Source organism: Artemia franciscana, chromosome 21, assembly GCF_032884065.1.
Source record: "Artemia franciscana chromosome 21, ASM3288406v1, whole genome shotgun sequence".
Lineage (NCBI taxonomy): Eukaryota > Metazoa > Arthropoda > Branchiopoda > Anostraca > Artemiidae > Artemia > Artemia franciscana.
This window is the reverse complement of record NC_088883.1, coordinates 14023259-14039251: the sequence shown is the minus strand read 5'-3', so window position 1 is coordinate 14039251 and position 15993 is coordinate 14023259. Positions and strand designations below refer to the sequence as shown.

At 34.9% G+C, this 15993-nt stretch overlaps 1 protein-coding gene across 1 annotated transcript in view; it reads right to left on the bottom strand.

Annotated features, from left to right (window-relative positions):
• Positions 1-15993, bottom strand: part of LOC136041026 (urocanate hydratase-like) — an 88051-nt gene that overhangs the window by 44781 nt on the left and 27277 nt on the right. The window contains exons 7-11 of the mRNA XM_065725546.1: positions 15551-15694; positions 14332-14442; positions 11433-11606; positions 7008-7228; positions 3613-3728 (exon numbers count right to left, since the gene is read on the bottom strand). Coding sequence (XP_065581618.1) covers positions 3613-3728; positions 7008-7228; positions 11433-11606; positions 14332-14442; positions 15551-15694 — 766 coding nt within the window. The remainder of the gene's footprint in view (positions 1-3612; positions 3729-7007; positions 7229-11432; positions 11607-14331; positions 14443-15550; positions 15695-15993) is intronic.

The window sequence follows — 15993 nt, the reverse complement described above, 5'->3', positions numbered from 1 at the left end:
TTGACTTTTTCCACTGGAAATTTTACATTGGGGGGTTTGACATAATTCCCGTACAGAATTTGTTTTTTAATTGTCTTACTTTCTCTTTGCCAACTTCATTTTGCATGTGAAGATGTTCCAGGGGAATTATCCGGGGGCTTTTCGTCAGCTTGTTTGGATTTCCGAGGAAATATTTTCCCGGAAGGGGGGATCTCAGGAGTGATATCCAGAAAAACGATTAAAAATTTTTTTTCAAATGAAAGTATGCTAAGGAGCATTTTTTAGGCTGAATCGTCTGCAAGATATTTTACGGGGGAGTTGGATTTTCAGCAAGGATAGAACTGTCTGTAGGGAATTTTACAGGGGAGGGACGTACTTTACATGGGAGAAAATTTCCACTGAGGAATTTCCCGTGAGGAGGGGGAATATTTCAGAGAGGATGAGCCAGAGTTACCGTCGTTATTTAACAAACGATTAGAATTTAAATAAAAAACAAGTTTTTTAACCAAAAGTAAGGAGCAACATTAAAACTCTATATGAATAGAAGTTATTCTGCATATGAAAAGGTTGCCCCCTTCCTTAATACCTTCCTCTTTACGGTAAAGTTTTAGTGTTTGTCTCATTTTTCTAAGAACGGCTACTGATACATAGGGGACGTTTAATTAGAATAGTAAGCTTCTTATAAGTGCTAAAATCTTTAATGTAAAGGGTAAGGTATCGAGGAGGGGGGCAAAGCCCTCATATGTGGAATAATTTCTGCTTGTTTTGAGTTTTAGTGTTGCTCCTTGCTTTCAGTAAAAAAAAAAAAATTTTTTATTTAATTACTGTCAAAATCAGGGGATTTAATGAATGAATATTTATTGCACACATATAAATATATATATATATATATATATATATATATATATATATATATATATATATATATTCCTATATTCACGGCGCCCGGTACTTAAAGTTATCTGATATGCCGCTAGTCAATTACCTCGTTTTGAAACCTCGAGGTTTTGCATGTCTGTTGAACTTTCTTTTGAAGGAGTCAACAGAGGGATTAGCAGGAATAACATCCCCAGCAAGATCGTTCCAGATTGAAGTGCAGCGCCGGATGAAGCTCTTCCTCAAGTGCTCTGTTCTTGGCGTGTCCTCCTTTAGATAACTGGACCAAGCTATCTAGCTTGTCGGTTGGAGAAAAGAGGAACAACGCGAGAGAGCTCGTTTGAGGGAGGCGAGTTCATTTACTTCTAGAAAACAATCATCAACGCTACTTCAAACCATTTATTTATAAGCTGGAGCGTGTCATATATAGAGGCGCAGCCCGCCCTGTTTGCCCTATTCTGGATCTTCTGGAGTGATACTAACAGCGTTTCTGGGGCATCAGCACATAGCGGGCATCCAGCTTCAGCTGTGGGTCTGATATCGGACTTGTAAACTAAGGTAATCGAACTGGGTGGAAGAAGGTTTTTGCAGCAAAGAGTAACTCCGCGTTTGCTTGCGCAGGAGGCTTTCATCCGATCAATGTGGCTATTCCAAGAGAAATCGGTGGAGAAATGGATACCCAGTAGACGAAGCTCGTCGAATCTCTTCACAGTTTCATTTTTAAAAATGAAACTAGGGAGTTCACATGGCACCTTTGATCGAGTAATAAGAAGCTCCTTTGTTTTCGATGCATTAAAATTGATCATCCACGTATCAAACCACTTTTCGATTTTATAAAGATCCATATGTAGGAAAAGCAAGGCTTGAGTTAGATCTTCATGTTTTGGGATGGCTGAGTGTGTCGTGGTATCGTTGGCAAAGTGATGCAGAGGTCTTGCAAGGTTGTCTCTCATGACATTTATGTAGATAAGAAAGATCGTAGGTCCCAAGCCACTGCCCTGGGGAACCCCTGCTTTCACTGAATAATTGTGGGAAATAAAGTCGTCGAGAATGACCCGCAGTGAACGATCTAAAAGAAGGCTCTCGATCACTCTTAACAGACATCTACGGACAGCGTACGCATGGGGTTTCTTTAGCAGGCCACGGTGCCATGCTCAGTCGAAAGCTTTGGTAGTGTTGAATGACAATAGCCTATTGTTGTACCCCTCGTTGCATGGCCATCTGGCTTTAGGGAAGGTACAGCATGGGCGGATTTCGACGTTTGTGGGAAGATTCCGGAGTGAAAGCATATCCAGAAAAGCAATGACAATAGTCCAGCTGGTTTTGGTGCTGCAAGATTTGAGGACAACATTTGGTATGTTGTCACGACCTGGGGCTTTAGTCACATCAAGATCACGCAAAATGTGAAAGATCTTAGGAGCAGAAAATCCACACGATCCAGAAGAGTACAGATTCAGTCCAAGAAACTTGGCACTTCTCTACCGTCTTCATCAAGATACGGGAATTCGATAAAAGCCTTAGCAAGAGCTTCAGCCTTTTCCTGTGGATCTTGTACCACAGTCCCGTTAGTCTGTAGAGAAGAAACTGAAGTTCCCTTTGACGATGGTAAAGCCTCCTTAACAATTCCCCACCAACTTACTGCCGACGCATGTTGAATCTTGGTGACAAATTCCTCCTTATACCAAACACAGGACTTTTAAATCACATCAACTACTTTCTTGCGCGTGTTGATCAATGAAATCCTGTCCTCTTCACTCTTTGAAAGTAGCTATCGCTTGTGTGCCTTTTGCTTTGCTAGGATAACCTTCTTACACTGGGCTTTGAACCAAGGTTTGTTCTTACTGGACACCTGGATCCGCTTTGAAGTTGACCAATAGGTCAACTATGACCTATTGGTACTTCTCTTGGCCTTCAAGGAGAAAACTTGCTGAGAACAAAGATTGTTTCTCAAACCGTCCCAATCAACTCTTTTGTATAACCGGATTGTCTGCTCATGCTTTATTCGAGGCAGATTAGGAAGTTTTTTTTACGTGCAATGAAGGCATCGTGGTCACATGTGAATACACAATGCCATGTCATTAAATTACGTTAGTTCATAGCGCTCATACAATTTATTAGACCTATTTTATACAATTGCGATTAGTTCCTATAGAAAGCTCCATATTATTTGATAATAATGTTAAAATTTCAGAGGGATCAATGTCTGCTGGGGCTCTTGGAGTGGAACTTGTGGCTGTGGCGGTGTGCATAGTATGATGGTTAAAATGATAAGAAAGGACAGGAATAAAAAGAATAAGAAACAAAAAGGATTAGAAAACGAGAAGATGGTTAAAGCTACATTTCCATGTCAAAAAGTAAATAAAAAATTATTTTAAAAAAATTGTTTCGGCAGCTGACGTTGCTTAGTTGATTTGGCCTTTGCGTCAAGAAAACGGAAGGTTTTTATTATTTTACATTCCTGTGCTGAGAACTAAAAAGATTTTTACTCCGGAACATATATTTATATCTGTAAAAAAGGAACTGTTTCTGCGACTTTACGATAGTTTTAGGGGAGAAGTGATAATTAAGTTCCAGTGACAAAAAAAAATAATTTCCGCTATCTTTTTTCTTCTTGGAGAAATTCCAGCATCTCCCCACGTGTCAAAGTAAAAACAATAAATCCAAGAGAAAAATTAATGACATGGAAATAATTAAGTTAATGCAATCTTAGCTAGATTTCTATGAAAGTGTGAATTCCTCAGAATGTTTTTAACTTACCAGACAAAATATTTTCCAAAACCGATATAGCAATTTTATCAGTTTTCTCTAAATCTTCTGCTTTTCCTGAAGCACATATCCAGCGAAACGGACCAAAACCAAGGGAAAATATATCACTAAAAGAATATAAGAATTTAGAACTTTAAGTTCCCTTGAAAAAGAGGAACTCAGTTTTTTTTAAGCGTAATTTAATCTATGATGTAATAGCGCAAAGATATGAGACACATTATATAGAATTTACAATTCTGATTTTGTTAACAACACTCAATTTTTCAAAATACTGATTTTCAAAAAGAAATAATTCAGCAATGAACATGAAACAAATGAGTATAGTTCATCCAAGTAAACAAATCAAAATAATTAGTGATAGAAAAAATTCCGTTTCCGGGAATTTACTCTCAGTTTTTTTATACATAAAAGGCTAAAAAATAAATAAGATCCTTCACAGCTATTGATTGCCATATGGCGTTGAGTCTGAGTTTCAGTTGCTGATTCTTATTTTCAAGGAGGTGGAAAGTCTAATACCCAACCATGCGGCAGCGGGAATGGAACCCCGATACCCCTATTGCCAAACAAGCATCCATACGCTATAGTACCACAGTGTTTTGTTGAATATACACAAAAAAAGGAAAGTGAAAGAAAACAAAAGTCGATTTTTTTACAATAGACTGTACGTTTACTTTTATACATATAATTATATACTAGCTGTGACTAATGGGTTGAATTAAAAAAAAAATCGAATTTTCAAATAAAATTAAAAACTGAAATTGTTTTGAGAAATCATACAGGTAAACCGGAATATTAGCACCAATATCGCCCCTTCATTTTCCAAAATTCCCCATTGGGACTGCTAAAATGCCACTTTCACTTTACAGCACATTAGATGTTATAAAGCAAACATAATTAGTCAAGTACATTTTTGAACACTTAAGTAAAATACACTATCAAATGTGTGATCCCTTCAGAATAACAAAAGTAACATTTTAAAAGCCATCCCAGGGACTTAGAAGGGGATGGCAGCACTCCTAAATAGTTTTTCTTGTTTCTAATTAGCTTGTTTCTAGTTTAACACTACTCTCTACTCTAGTCTGAACAATTTATTTTTTATTCAAATTCCTTCTTTTTTAATCTAATATGAAAAAGACCACTGAATTAAGCTATATAATGTAGAATTGTAAAAAAGAAATGACACAGTTTCTTACCATGAGCAATCTGACTTTATAATCTTCTTTCTATTCTTCTTCAAAAGAAAATGTAGCCTTCGAATTTAAACTGGTCCAGAACTAGACAATACTCGCATGTTTAAGGAAGAAAAGTGTGACTGCATGGCAGCATGTCGTTAGGAACTTTTTAGGAACGTTGGCACGACATGGCACGACGCTGGCACGACATTGGAACGCCAACAACATGGCAGAATGTTAGGAACGTTAGGATGATTTTTATAAGGCTTAATTGATGGTTTGAAACTATAGAATATGTTAAAATTCTCACTCGATGGTATTTTGGCCCGCATCTAGAAAATGGTTGTTCTGTGGGAGAAAATGGCCGAAAATGGAGTTTTTATTGCTATAATTACTTTGTTGCCTAAGAAGGTCACCAGAACACCATATTTTCATTTAAATAAGCCATCACAAAAATTTTTATGACACCTGGTTTGATCTAAATATTCTCTGGAAAAACTACAATAAAGTGCAAGATAAAGAATAAAAAAGTACTTGTAAAGCTTTTCTTTAAGAAAAATTCCTCATTTAATGCTTTTTAGCTGAAAACTCCACTTTAAAATTGGAAATTCTTGGAGATACATAATGAGATATATAATATAGACGTTAGATTCTATGCCGTCAATTCCCTTAGGGTCAAACCCCTTTTTGTTGGTTTTTAAATCTTTTTTTGTAATTTTTTTGCAACTTTTCTTATGCTAATAAGTTTTAGAGGTTAACTGTTAACTTTTATAAGTAATGTGCACATGGAAACAATTTGCAAATTTAATTCTATTAGTCAAAAGGCAGTATCAATGGGAGGGGTGTCTATCGGGTATGATCCCCCCACAGAAATTTTTTTCCGACTCGTAGAAGAGTAACAAAAATACATATTATCAAATCTTTGATGCTTTTTGTAAAGTCTTTTGAGTACCCCTCCCCCCACCGAACAAAAGTTCTGGATACACCCTTCCTATCATTTTTATAAAGTTACACCAATGGAAACCGAACAGCAATACATGAAACATATTACGAGCAGAATTAGTCTAACAATTCATGGTAACGAGTCGTACGTAAATAGTAACTCAAAAAATCAAGTCTGAAAAAAATCATTTTAATTACAATTTATAAATCAAAAGAATTTTTTCTCTGTGGATTCCAGGAATGCAGAATTTATTAATTTTAGATTTAACAATCACAGCTTATTAAATAAAAACTATGGAAGAAGAAAGAACGCCACAAAAAGAGGCGTACCATTGGTAAAATCAAATCATGAAATTCAACACGTCTTAGAACCTTGGAAGGAAAGGTTTCATGCTCCTATTTCTAAAAATACAAAATTTTTCATTTTCCCGAGAGCGACGGTCTTTTTTCTTGCTTGATTACTTTCCTCAGGCTGATTGTACCAATCCAGAGGCCAAAGAAAATTGAAATTATCATAGAGAGGTAAATCAAATAAAAACTGAAAAAGATATAATGCCACAGCAAAGTGACTCTTTCTGTAATTTTCTGGCACAAAAAAATTAGTCTAGAGAAGGCCAACATGCTATTGAGTGACACGTCCAGCCAAATTATGTATTTATATGAGATAATGTAAAAACAAGTTTTTCAAATGAAAATAAAAGAGTGGCATTAAAAATCGAAATGAACGAAAACCATCCTGTAAATGATATGTCTGCCCCCTCCTCCAACCCCTGATTATTAAGCTAAAGTTTAACTAGAAATGAACTAAGAGTATTTAGAGTACATAAAATATAGTCAATCGATAATTGAAGGTATTTTATTTCCCTTCTAACACAACTAAATGAAACGCTTTATCGATTAAAGTAAATTGAACAAATAGTTCCATCCATTCTCTTGGCATTGTAAAACATTGGAAGGACTTGTTATCACATCGCTCTTCTACAATTGTATTATTTTTTTTTTTAAGCATTAGTGGAAAAAAAGTCAAACTTTAGAGTAAAGAGGACTATTTAACCGTGGCTAATTATCGCGCTTGATTAATATAAATTATTTTAAATTTATTTTAGTTTTTAGTATACAAAATCTAAATTATTTAACTAAATAATTAAATCTAAATTATTTAAATTTAAATTATTTAAATTATTTAAGATGGAAAACCCAAAATTACTTTAGAAATCCAATATAGGCTTATAAATCTCTTGACTCAAGAAAAACCAAATTAAGGTTACTTACCCCATAATATCTTGGACATAGGATGGGTATCGAAAGAGAAGACCGGTCAAATCTCCTAATTTTGTTACATCAGCACCTGCCCTTCTAGCTTCAAGAAGGAAAGCATTTCCATAGTCCCAGAAGAAAAGTCCTTTGTCAGCCAGAGCATTTATGGCTAAAACTTGCCTGCGTAAACTATCTTTTACTAACTCTCTGAATTTTTCTGGATTTTCTGCCAAAAGCTATTGGAAAAACAATATTCTTAATAAAAAAGTTATTTGCTAGAAATAAAGCAGACATAGCTAAATAAACGCATAAAAATTGTCATTTGCTTTACCAATAGCATAAAAACTCAGAACTGAAACATAACGAATTAGTAACATATGTTATATTTTGCTCAAGGGGAGTAACTGTGGGGAAAAGGTGAATATGGGAAACAAATTTATTTAGAACAGAGATAAGGACCTGCTAATCTATTTAGAATAGAATCTTTTGTATGTTGGAATTTTTCTGTTGGATGTTCACTCGTAGATGGTTGAAATAGCTGGAAATAAACAGAAATTTCTAGACATCGTTTCCGATGTCAATATCTACGTTTCGATGTTTAATATTGAGTTTTGGTCCGATACATAGAGAGGAGACTGGCCCACGATCGGTAAGTTTTGACTTTTTTCATTCACCAGAAATCGACTCAAGAAGTTGCTGAGCATAACAAAGCAAAGGTAACTCATTCAATACCATCCTTGAAAAAGACAATTAGAATGCTCCATCACTTTTCAACCTGGCTCTCTATCCAAGTGGTCAAGAGATCTGAACCTGGGCCACCCCGGCGCGGGTTTGGTCAACTCTGGCTTAAGTTCGGCCACCTGACACAAGAAATAGAAGAGTGACCGGATGAACATTAAAACTTCTTTTCTGGCTATAAAATTAATAAAGAATATAGTCAGTATAAGAATCTAAAAAAAAATTCAGTAAGGTTTAAACAAAGCTGAAGGGTATTATTTATAAATTAACTGATCAACTGATCCGCTAATATTGGTGTTCCACCTGTCAGTGGTTGCAGTGTCATTTCAACTTCTTTTTTTAAGAAAATATCTGTCTCGTCAATTAGCACAAGGTTTCTTGCTCCAGTCTCCTTCATAAAATGTACTTTATGTTCTTTACTTGCTAATTTTTTGACAATGATAATATTGGACAGGATTCCCTTTCTTGCTCTTCAGTTCAACCAGAATGTAATCACCAGCCTTGACTTTCTCAGTGTCAAATTGGAAGTCGCTAGTAGGGGGTTCATCTTCAACGTCCATACTAGAGTTTTAAGAGTTGTTGTATGTAGGTTCGTCTACTTCAGAATCGTCATTCCGACTATAATTCCTGTTACGAGAAACCTGCTTTTTGCCATATAGCCTTTTCACTTGCCTGACTTTCGTCCTTTCCAGGATGCAGCTTTTATCCCAGCAGTAATGGGTTATTTAACGGGGGTTTCAGTGAGTACTTCTGACTTTTTCATGTTTTCCCCTGTTGATTTTTCGTGGTGAGCCTTTTGGAAAGGGGTTTGCATGGATAATCCCTTTTAAGGAATCATCAGCTGACCTTTGCTTCTCATTTAGAGACAGAACCTGTGCTCTGTTATTTTCGGGGTCTGTGTTAAAGAATATGTATACATGTCGCACAGGACTTACGTTGAACATAAAAACTTGCCTGGTAAGTGCTTAATTAGATGTGGTAAGCATTCTGTCTGAGACATATGACGAGACGAACTAATAATCCTTGAAGACGTCTCAGTTAGTGGGGTAGTCCCTATTCGTCCAATGACTATCCTTTCAATAGACTTTAGTTTGTGAGTAGTGTCGAGAGCGACAGTTAAAAGTAAAACACTCTTGTTTCTAACTTCAATGCTTTATCGGCTGATCTTGTCGTCTATTTTCATAAGTACAGGTGACTGTTTAGAGGGTTTCACTTGATTGATAAAATACTGCAAGTAGAGCAAAGAATGGAGTCTGTCATCCAGCCAAAATTATTTTCTGAGCAGGTCATGATGGCTCAGAAAATATTTTACGCATCCTTGAGTAAAATTTCCTAACACAGTTTTCCTGGGGAAATACGTAGAGGAGGGACTGTGTCACCAGTGCATTAACACCAGCAAAAATCGTGGTCAACTGATTTTTTTCTCCTTTTGTGACCCTCCCTACTTACCTCTGGCCTCGATGTGCAATGGTCTTACATGGTTTGTGGATGTTTTCAGACCCGATTCGTCAACATTCCAAATGTCTTGTGGTCTTAACATGCGTTTATCTAGACCTCGCTCCAGGTTGTTAAAGCAAGCTCCTACACAGTGACGATTGAAAGCAGCTATCCGTCATAAGCTGGTACCTTCTGGTGCTATTACTGATAGAGTTTTAAGGCGATAAAATCACGGTATCAATCTTTACCAGCAATTATCCACTGTTTCCCGTACCTTTGCACTTCCAGTTATTCAGTACTTTGTATTCCTAATAGTAGCATAAATGTACGCAAATTTCCGTGCTTATAAGGGAGTACAGTCGAGATGCATATCTGCTATCATTTTCAAGTACGTTTTTAGTCCTTTTGCTGGTTCGTCTCTAAATATTTACCATGTGTTGTAAAAGGGTGTGAAGAAACTCAGGTCCAGACTTTGTAGAGGGATATTCAGCTTCTCAACTTTTTTCATGTAGTCTTCCGGCGTTCCTCTAGGGACACCCATGACAGTTCAAGAGAATAGGACTGACTTTTGTCAACTAATACAGAAAAATTGTTGTTTTTTTTTCTGGATTCCAGCCACCTTTATTTCTTTTCTCATTTGTTTTACTTTTAAGCTTTTTATCTTAAATGAAATTTAACCGGAAGAAATAGAACTTTAGTTCACCTACTGGTCTGACAGGATTGAACAACACCGGAATTAATCAATTTTTGGGCTTTGAGCTTGCCTTCAACCTAAAAGTATGTTGTTTACACAGCTTTTACAAACATAGCTCACTTTTGAACATCTTGATACAGCATGCCGAACCTACCCCGGGTATTATGGTCGAACGTGTGAGTTTGCTATCCCGATGGATGAAAAAGTGCTAACAGAAAGCCGTTAAAGATGGCACGTCTCAAAAGCTGCCAAAAGACATGTAAACAGTTAGAGAATATAACATGAGTTTACAGCTTTTCTAGCATTCATAACTCGGCTTAAGCTTTCAGACAAAAATTGAACAACGTTCCAGATTTAATCGCCATAAAAAAGTTATCCAATCAGATATTTTTGGTAAAAGTATTATTCAAGGCCATACATTGGAAAATATACACTTCCATCTGTCAGAGCTTTTATAATCCCCCGAAAGCCTCCATAGGTTTTATATTGAGATAATTTGCAGTGGATAAAAGTGGGCCGGTATACTCTATACTAATTTGGATATTCAATTCTGCCCAACTTAAGACTTTTGAATTTAATTCTTAGAACAAGAAGCTGTTTATCTAACCGTAATATGATTTGTGTCAAATCGCTTTTATGGTATTTTTGTTTTCTGGAAATTGGAAGTAGGATAGTGGGTCTATTATATTATAGTATTGCAGGAAAAGTAGAAAAGAGGAAATTCTAAAAGCTGAATTTTAGCGTAACATAGAATGACGAGTTTCTAAAGACCTATATTCAAGGACCTCAAAAATCATTTATGCTCCTCCCCCCCCCCTCCATCAAGGAATCGGCTGCCAAACTCAAGACAAGATGCTGTCTACGCCCCATACATACATATATATATATATATATATATGTATATATATATATATATATATATATATATATATATATATATATATATATATATATATATATATATATATATATATATATATATATATATATTAAATTTACTTCACTGGGATTTGGAAGTGTTGCATTACTCTTCCCTCGTTATCTGCTATATTTGTTATTTGTTATCTACAATAACGCCTTTTGAAGGACCCTTATATATTATATTTAGTGTTACAACTTAAATTTAATATATTAATTGATGGATTCAATAGATAACATTTCAAAAAAGACTAACATTTTTATTAATCACTGCTTTTTTCAAAGCTTTGGCGAAGAAATACATTTCAATTCTTATTAATAATTGTTACTGGGTCATTAATTAAATTCAATCTTTTAATTAAATACTTTTAATTATATCTTTTTAACAAATCTGTTAATTAAATTAGTACGGAAATGAAGAAGGAGTGTGTTTAGCAATGTTGGCTTCAGGCGACTTGGTGCTGGAGTGAGTTGTAAGTAGTAGTAGTAATTAAATCCTAATTAAATCTTTGAAATTCCGGGTGCAGGAACAAGCAAGTGCGAAAGCCTTAGGGTTTACAGAATTTCAGGGAAGGAACTCCAGCATACTTGCCTTCGTGGTAAACACACGAGAGTTCTACTCAGTAAGAAAATATAGTGCAAAAAATATTTACTTCGTTTGCCTCCTTGTAAGTAAGCTGTACAGGATAGTATCCACCAGAAAATGGACAATGACAGGAAGTTTGATCTGACCCAAGCTCAACAAGAAGCTCACCAGTGTTATTATACTCTTCTACCAATCTTTCCCAGATTGCTACAATATTTCCATGAAATCCAATGCTAGTGCTCTGAAATTAAAAAAAAATTCAATTTACATCTTTGATGCTGTGTAATACTAAACCAGGGAGAGGTTTTTTTACAGCCTGATTTTACTGGATAGGTGAGGTGGTAATGACTCTCTCCATCTCTCCATTTTGAGGGTTATGCAAACAAAGAAAAAAACCAAAGGAGGGAGCTCCATTCCATCTTCATGGGAAAACTAGCTTTTTCTCTTTTTTCCCTTTTTTTCTTTGTTTCTTCATTTGCATGATGAAACAGCAATGTGGTGGGCATATGGTGCCTTATTTTTTGAATGCGCCTCAAACCTCACACCTCCTAGGGAAAAACAATGGATTTATTTGACTGTTAAGAATGGGATAATACTGCATTCAAGAGCTAATCCGTAACACGTGCTTATTGAAACGGGGGGAGGGAGAAAATGTTTTGAAATTCCCCCCCCCCCCTCCCTCCCTACATTATTCTAAAATAATCTTGGGAAGATTTTAACTTGTTAATTATTACTTCTGCTGTGAAATCTTTTTTGGCTGTGGCCCTGTAATTTTTGCTTCCGACTAAACATCATACCAGTGGTGTCAATTGGGAAGGGGTGTTTCCCCAAATATTTCAAAAGATACTTTTTAGGCGGTATTTTCATTGAAAAAATTGAAAAAAAACAAAAGTTGCTAAAACCACCCCCCCCCTCCCCTACATATCGAAAACTACATTTCACCCTTCCCCCTTAATTTTCATGAGTTAACGCCACATATAACCATCTCAATCATTTTCCAGAAAAGAATTTCCGTGCTAAACCTCCATTTTTACGGTCGGGATTGTACAATGTTATTAATTCATAGTGGTTGTTCCTTATATTATCTAAAATAACTAAATTAATCTAAGGTAGCACAATTAATTAGATTTTTCAGATCAATTTCAAGATATTAAAGTAGAAAAGATTTCTACATAACATTTCTGCTCTAAAATATTGAAGCACTTTAAGTTAAACGAGTAAGAATTGGCTAACATTACCAAGATCTGATGCAATTTTGAAGTCAACAATTATTTTGGTGATTGTAAACAACTACAATTGATTAAAGCAATACAATCCACTGAATCCAAAATTCAGTCATAATTTCTCCATCTCCTAAGGTTTGGTATAATAATTTTTAAGTTTTCTTTCCCAAGATTTCTATGTTTCGAACTTTCAAAAAACAGTGATGTCTAATTACCTAAAAAGGTAATTTAATGCAGTTTCTTATGATAAAAACAAAAGACGAAGTTTTCTTTGGAATTAAAGGGCAAGTTGAAACTTGAAACAAAGAAAAGGTATTACTTTGCAGCTTATGAAATATATTTCTTAAAAACTACATAAATAAACTGACCAGTAGCATTCCCCGTATTTGTAGAATTCTAAAAAACCAGCTTATTACTGAAAACGGAGCTAGCTTGAATTTTCTAGGGAATTTAAACCGTATACTCTAAGTTATATCAATATCATAGCCAGTAGAATTATTTTCTGCAGGCTAATTAAAGACTTTTTTACTCCTAAGAGAGCGTCCTTTTTTTCTTCCTTTTTTTATGGGTTATGTCTTTTCAGTTAAGTGCTAGTTTTTCAGCAGTGTGCAAAATTTCGGGACAATCATGAAAAAAAAATTTGATAATTTAAATAAGAAGTGCCGAGAAAATCAAGAAAACTTTTAGAATTTTGTGGGGTGGGTCAGGCCCCAAGACTAGGCCCGTGATGACGAGAGGAGAGGATTTTCCGTAGAGGTGGAGCAAGATTTTCTGGCATCATTTAAAAAACTATCAGAAATTAAATAAAATAAAACAAGTTTTTCAACCGAAAGTAAGGAGAAAAATTAAAACTTAAAACGAACAGAAATTATTACGTAGATGAGGGGGTTGCTCCGTCCTCAACACCTCGCTCTTTACGTTAAAGTTCAAATTTCTCTCAATTCCTTGAGAATGACTCCTGAAATCCAGGTTTGTTTAATTAGAACAATAAGAAGCTTTTTTGAAAGTATGAAAAAACTTTATCGCAAAAAGCGAGATGTTGAGGAAGGAAAAACTCCCCACATATACGTAACAACTTCTGTTCCTATTCGTTTGAAGTTTTAATGTTGCTCCTTACTTTCAGTTGAAATTTTTTTTTTATTTAATCCCGGAAAAATAAGATGACCTGTTTAATGTTTGAGTAAAATTTGACATTAAAATAACTTCCTAGATAGCTCATTAGCACGGATTTAAAAAGTCCAAAACAACCATTATACACTAAAAAAAATTATGATTTTCATCCAACAGCTTCAAGTGGTGGGGAAATCCTGCAACAATATCATAATCAGTTGAATAATCAGATAAAAAGAACTTGTGCGTCATTTTCATTCGTACAAGGTATTTGAGTTTTGTTGAACAGTGTAAACTACGCATCAATATCCTCAGAAGTATCTGACAAATAGATTATCTTTTAAACTTTTCTTAGAAACCTTATACATCCCAAATCTAAACACAAATATCATTTTTCTAGCAATCACAGTCTCTAGTTACAAGGCTAGATTAAAATAACGGTTGTTTTGGGGTTTTTTAATGAAAAAAAAACATAGAGGTTTAGTAGTTTTTCAGATATCAGAGATTGGCACAGTAAGAAGGCTGAAACTTGCGTGTTTTGATCCTAGACTAAACTTATAAACATGGTACATATTTAGTGATTCTGATATTCAAGACTTTTGCGTCACGGCACTAACTAAGAAAAAGCTATACCTCCTGCTTTGCTTTTGCTTCCCGAATTCGCTCCATTAGCTTGTCCAAGTCATCGGTTATTTCTAACAACCATCCTTGATCAAATCGTTTTTTTAAAGCATCATAACTAACCTGAAAACAAATACTATTTAGTGAATATATATATTATTAACGGGCTAATTTTACAATAAATAAATTTCACCGTTTCTAATATTCTTACCATATTCTGAGCAATTACTGCAGACTGCTTACTGCTACACTGTACTGCAGACCTTGCATACAATTGGCCATTGTCTACTTAAAACTTAAAAGCTAAAGTTGGAAAGTGTGAATTAAGTGAAAGAAAGAGATGGAACAGAGACAGCATTTATCTTTCATTTAGGGAAAGAAATATATTCAAGAGTATTCCCAGGAGAGGGGGGGATTTCCCAGGAAATCCTTTTTATAATATATAAAAAGTGTTACCGTATTATAAAAACAGTAAGTAAATTCTTGAAAAACCAGTCACTACTCCCTGCCCTTCTGAAAACAGTATCTTGGCATGATATTTTTAGATGGCATTGAGTACGAATTTATAGTGGCATTGGCTTTGTAGGTGTAGCACACAGGTTTGCATTTGGTACGTAAGAATTCAAAATTACTCCTTGTTGTTGAATGATTTTTAGTTGACAAAATCAGATATTGTCCGTAAAAAAAAAGGTTATTTAACATATATGACAGCGTGAATCCACTAGAACCATGCATTGTATATTTTAAGGGAGAAAAAGGGAGATGAGTGAATTTTCTATTGACAAAACCCAGCAATTTATTTTTGTTTTAAAATTATTATTTTTTCAATTAAAGTTTAGATTACAAAAAAAGTTTAGATCACGATTTTAAGATTGAAATATTCAAGAAATATTGAGCTTTAAACATAACTTTTCAATGAATGGCGTTTATTTGAACTAGTAAATTATAACTCCTTTTATAACTTCAATTAAATTTTAATTAAAAATTAAAGTAAACTTAAATTAAAACTGTCTTTTTATAGTTGTCTGATCAGCTCCAGAGTTAGTGAGGCACCTCAGAAGCTTAGACATGACTAAAGGAACATAACAAAATATGAATAGGATCGTAAAAACCATGCCTCGTTTAAAGTTGCATTGATTGAGGGAAATTAGTTTTTCTGTTTGGCGCTATAAGTAGTTTAGATAAGTTGTTGAAAGGTTTGGATGAAAAAAAAAACTAAACACAAACACACCTCAGCGACGATACCAACACACCCACAGATCGTTGCTGCTTTTGCTTGCGCTCCACTCATTCCTCCAAGCCCAGATGTGAGAAATGCTATGCCCTTCAAACTGTCCAGTTTCAAGTATCTTCTTCCAGCATTTAAGACAGTCAACTGAAACAGATATAATGACCTTTAAAGTAACCTGAAGCTTCTCTTTCCAAAACATTGGATTTTAAAAATTCCACAGAAAATTTTATTTTTAAGCAGATTGATAGATATTCAGATTAGATTTTAAGCAGTCAAGCAGATTTTAAGCTACGGACAACTTGATTTTGAGCAGATTAATCAATTTATATCCAAAAAGATTGTAAAGAAATACCCCTCCTTGAGGGTCAATTTTATTTTGTAGTCTTGCCATTCCACCCCAATTAAAACCTCTTCCTTTTTTTTAAAACAAACAACCCAAAATT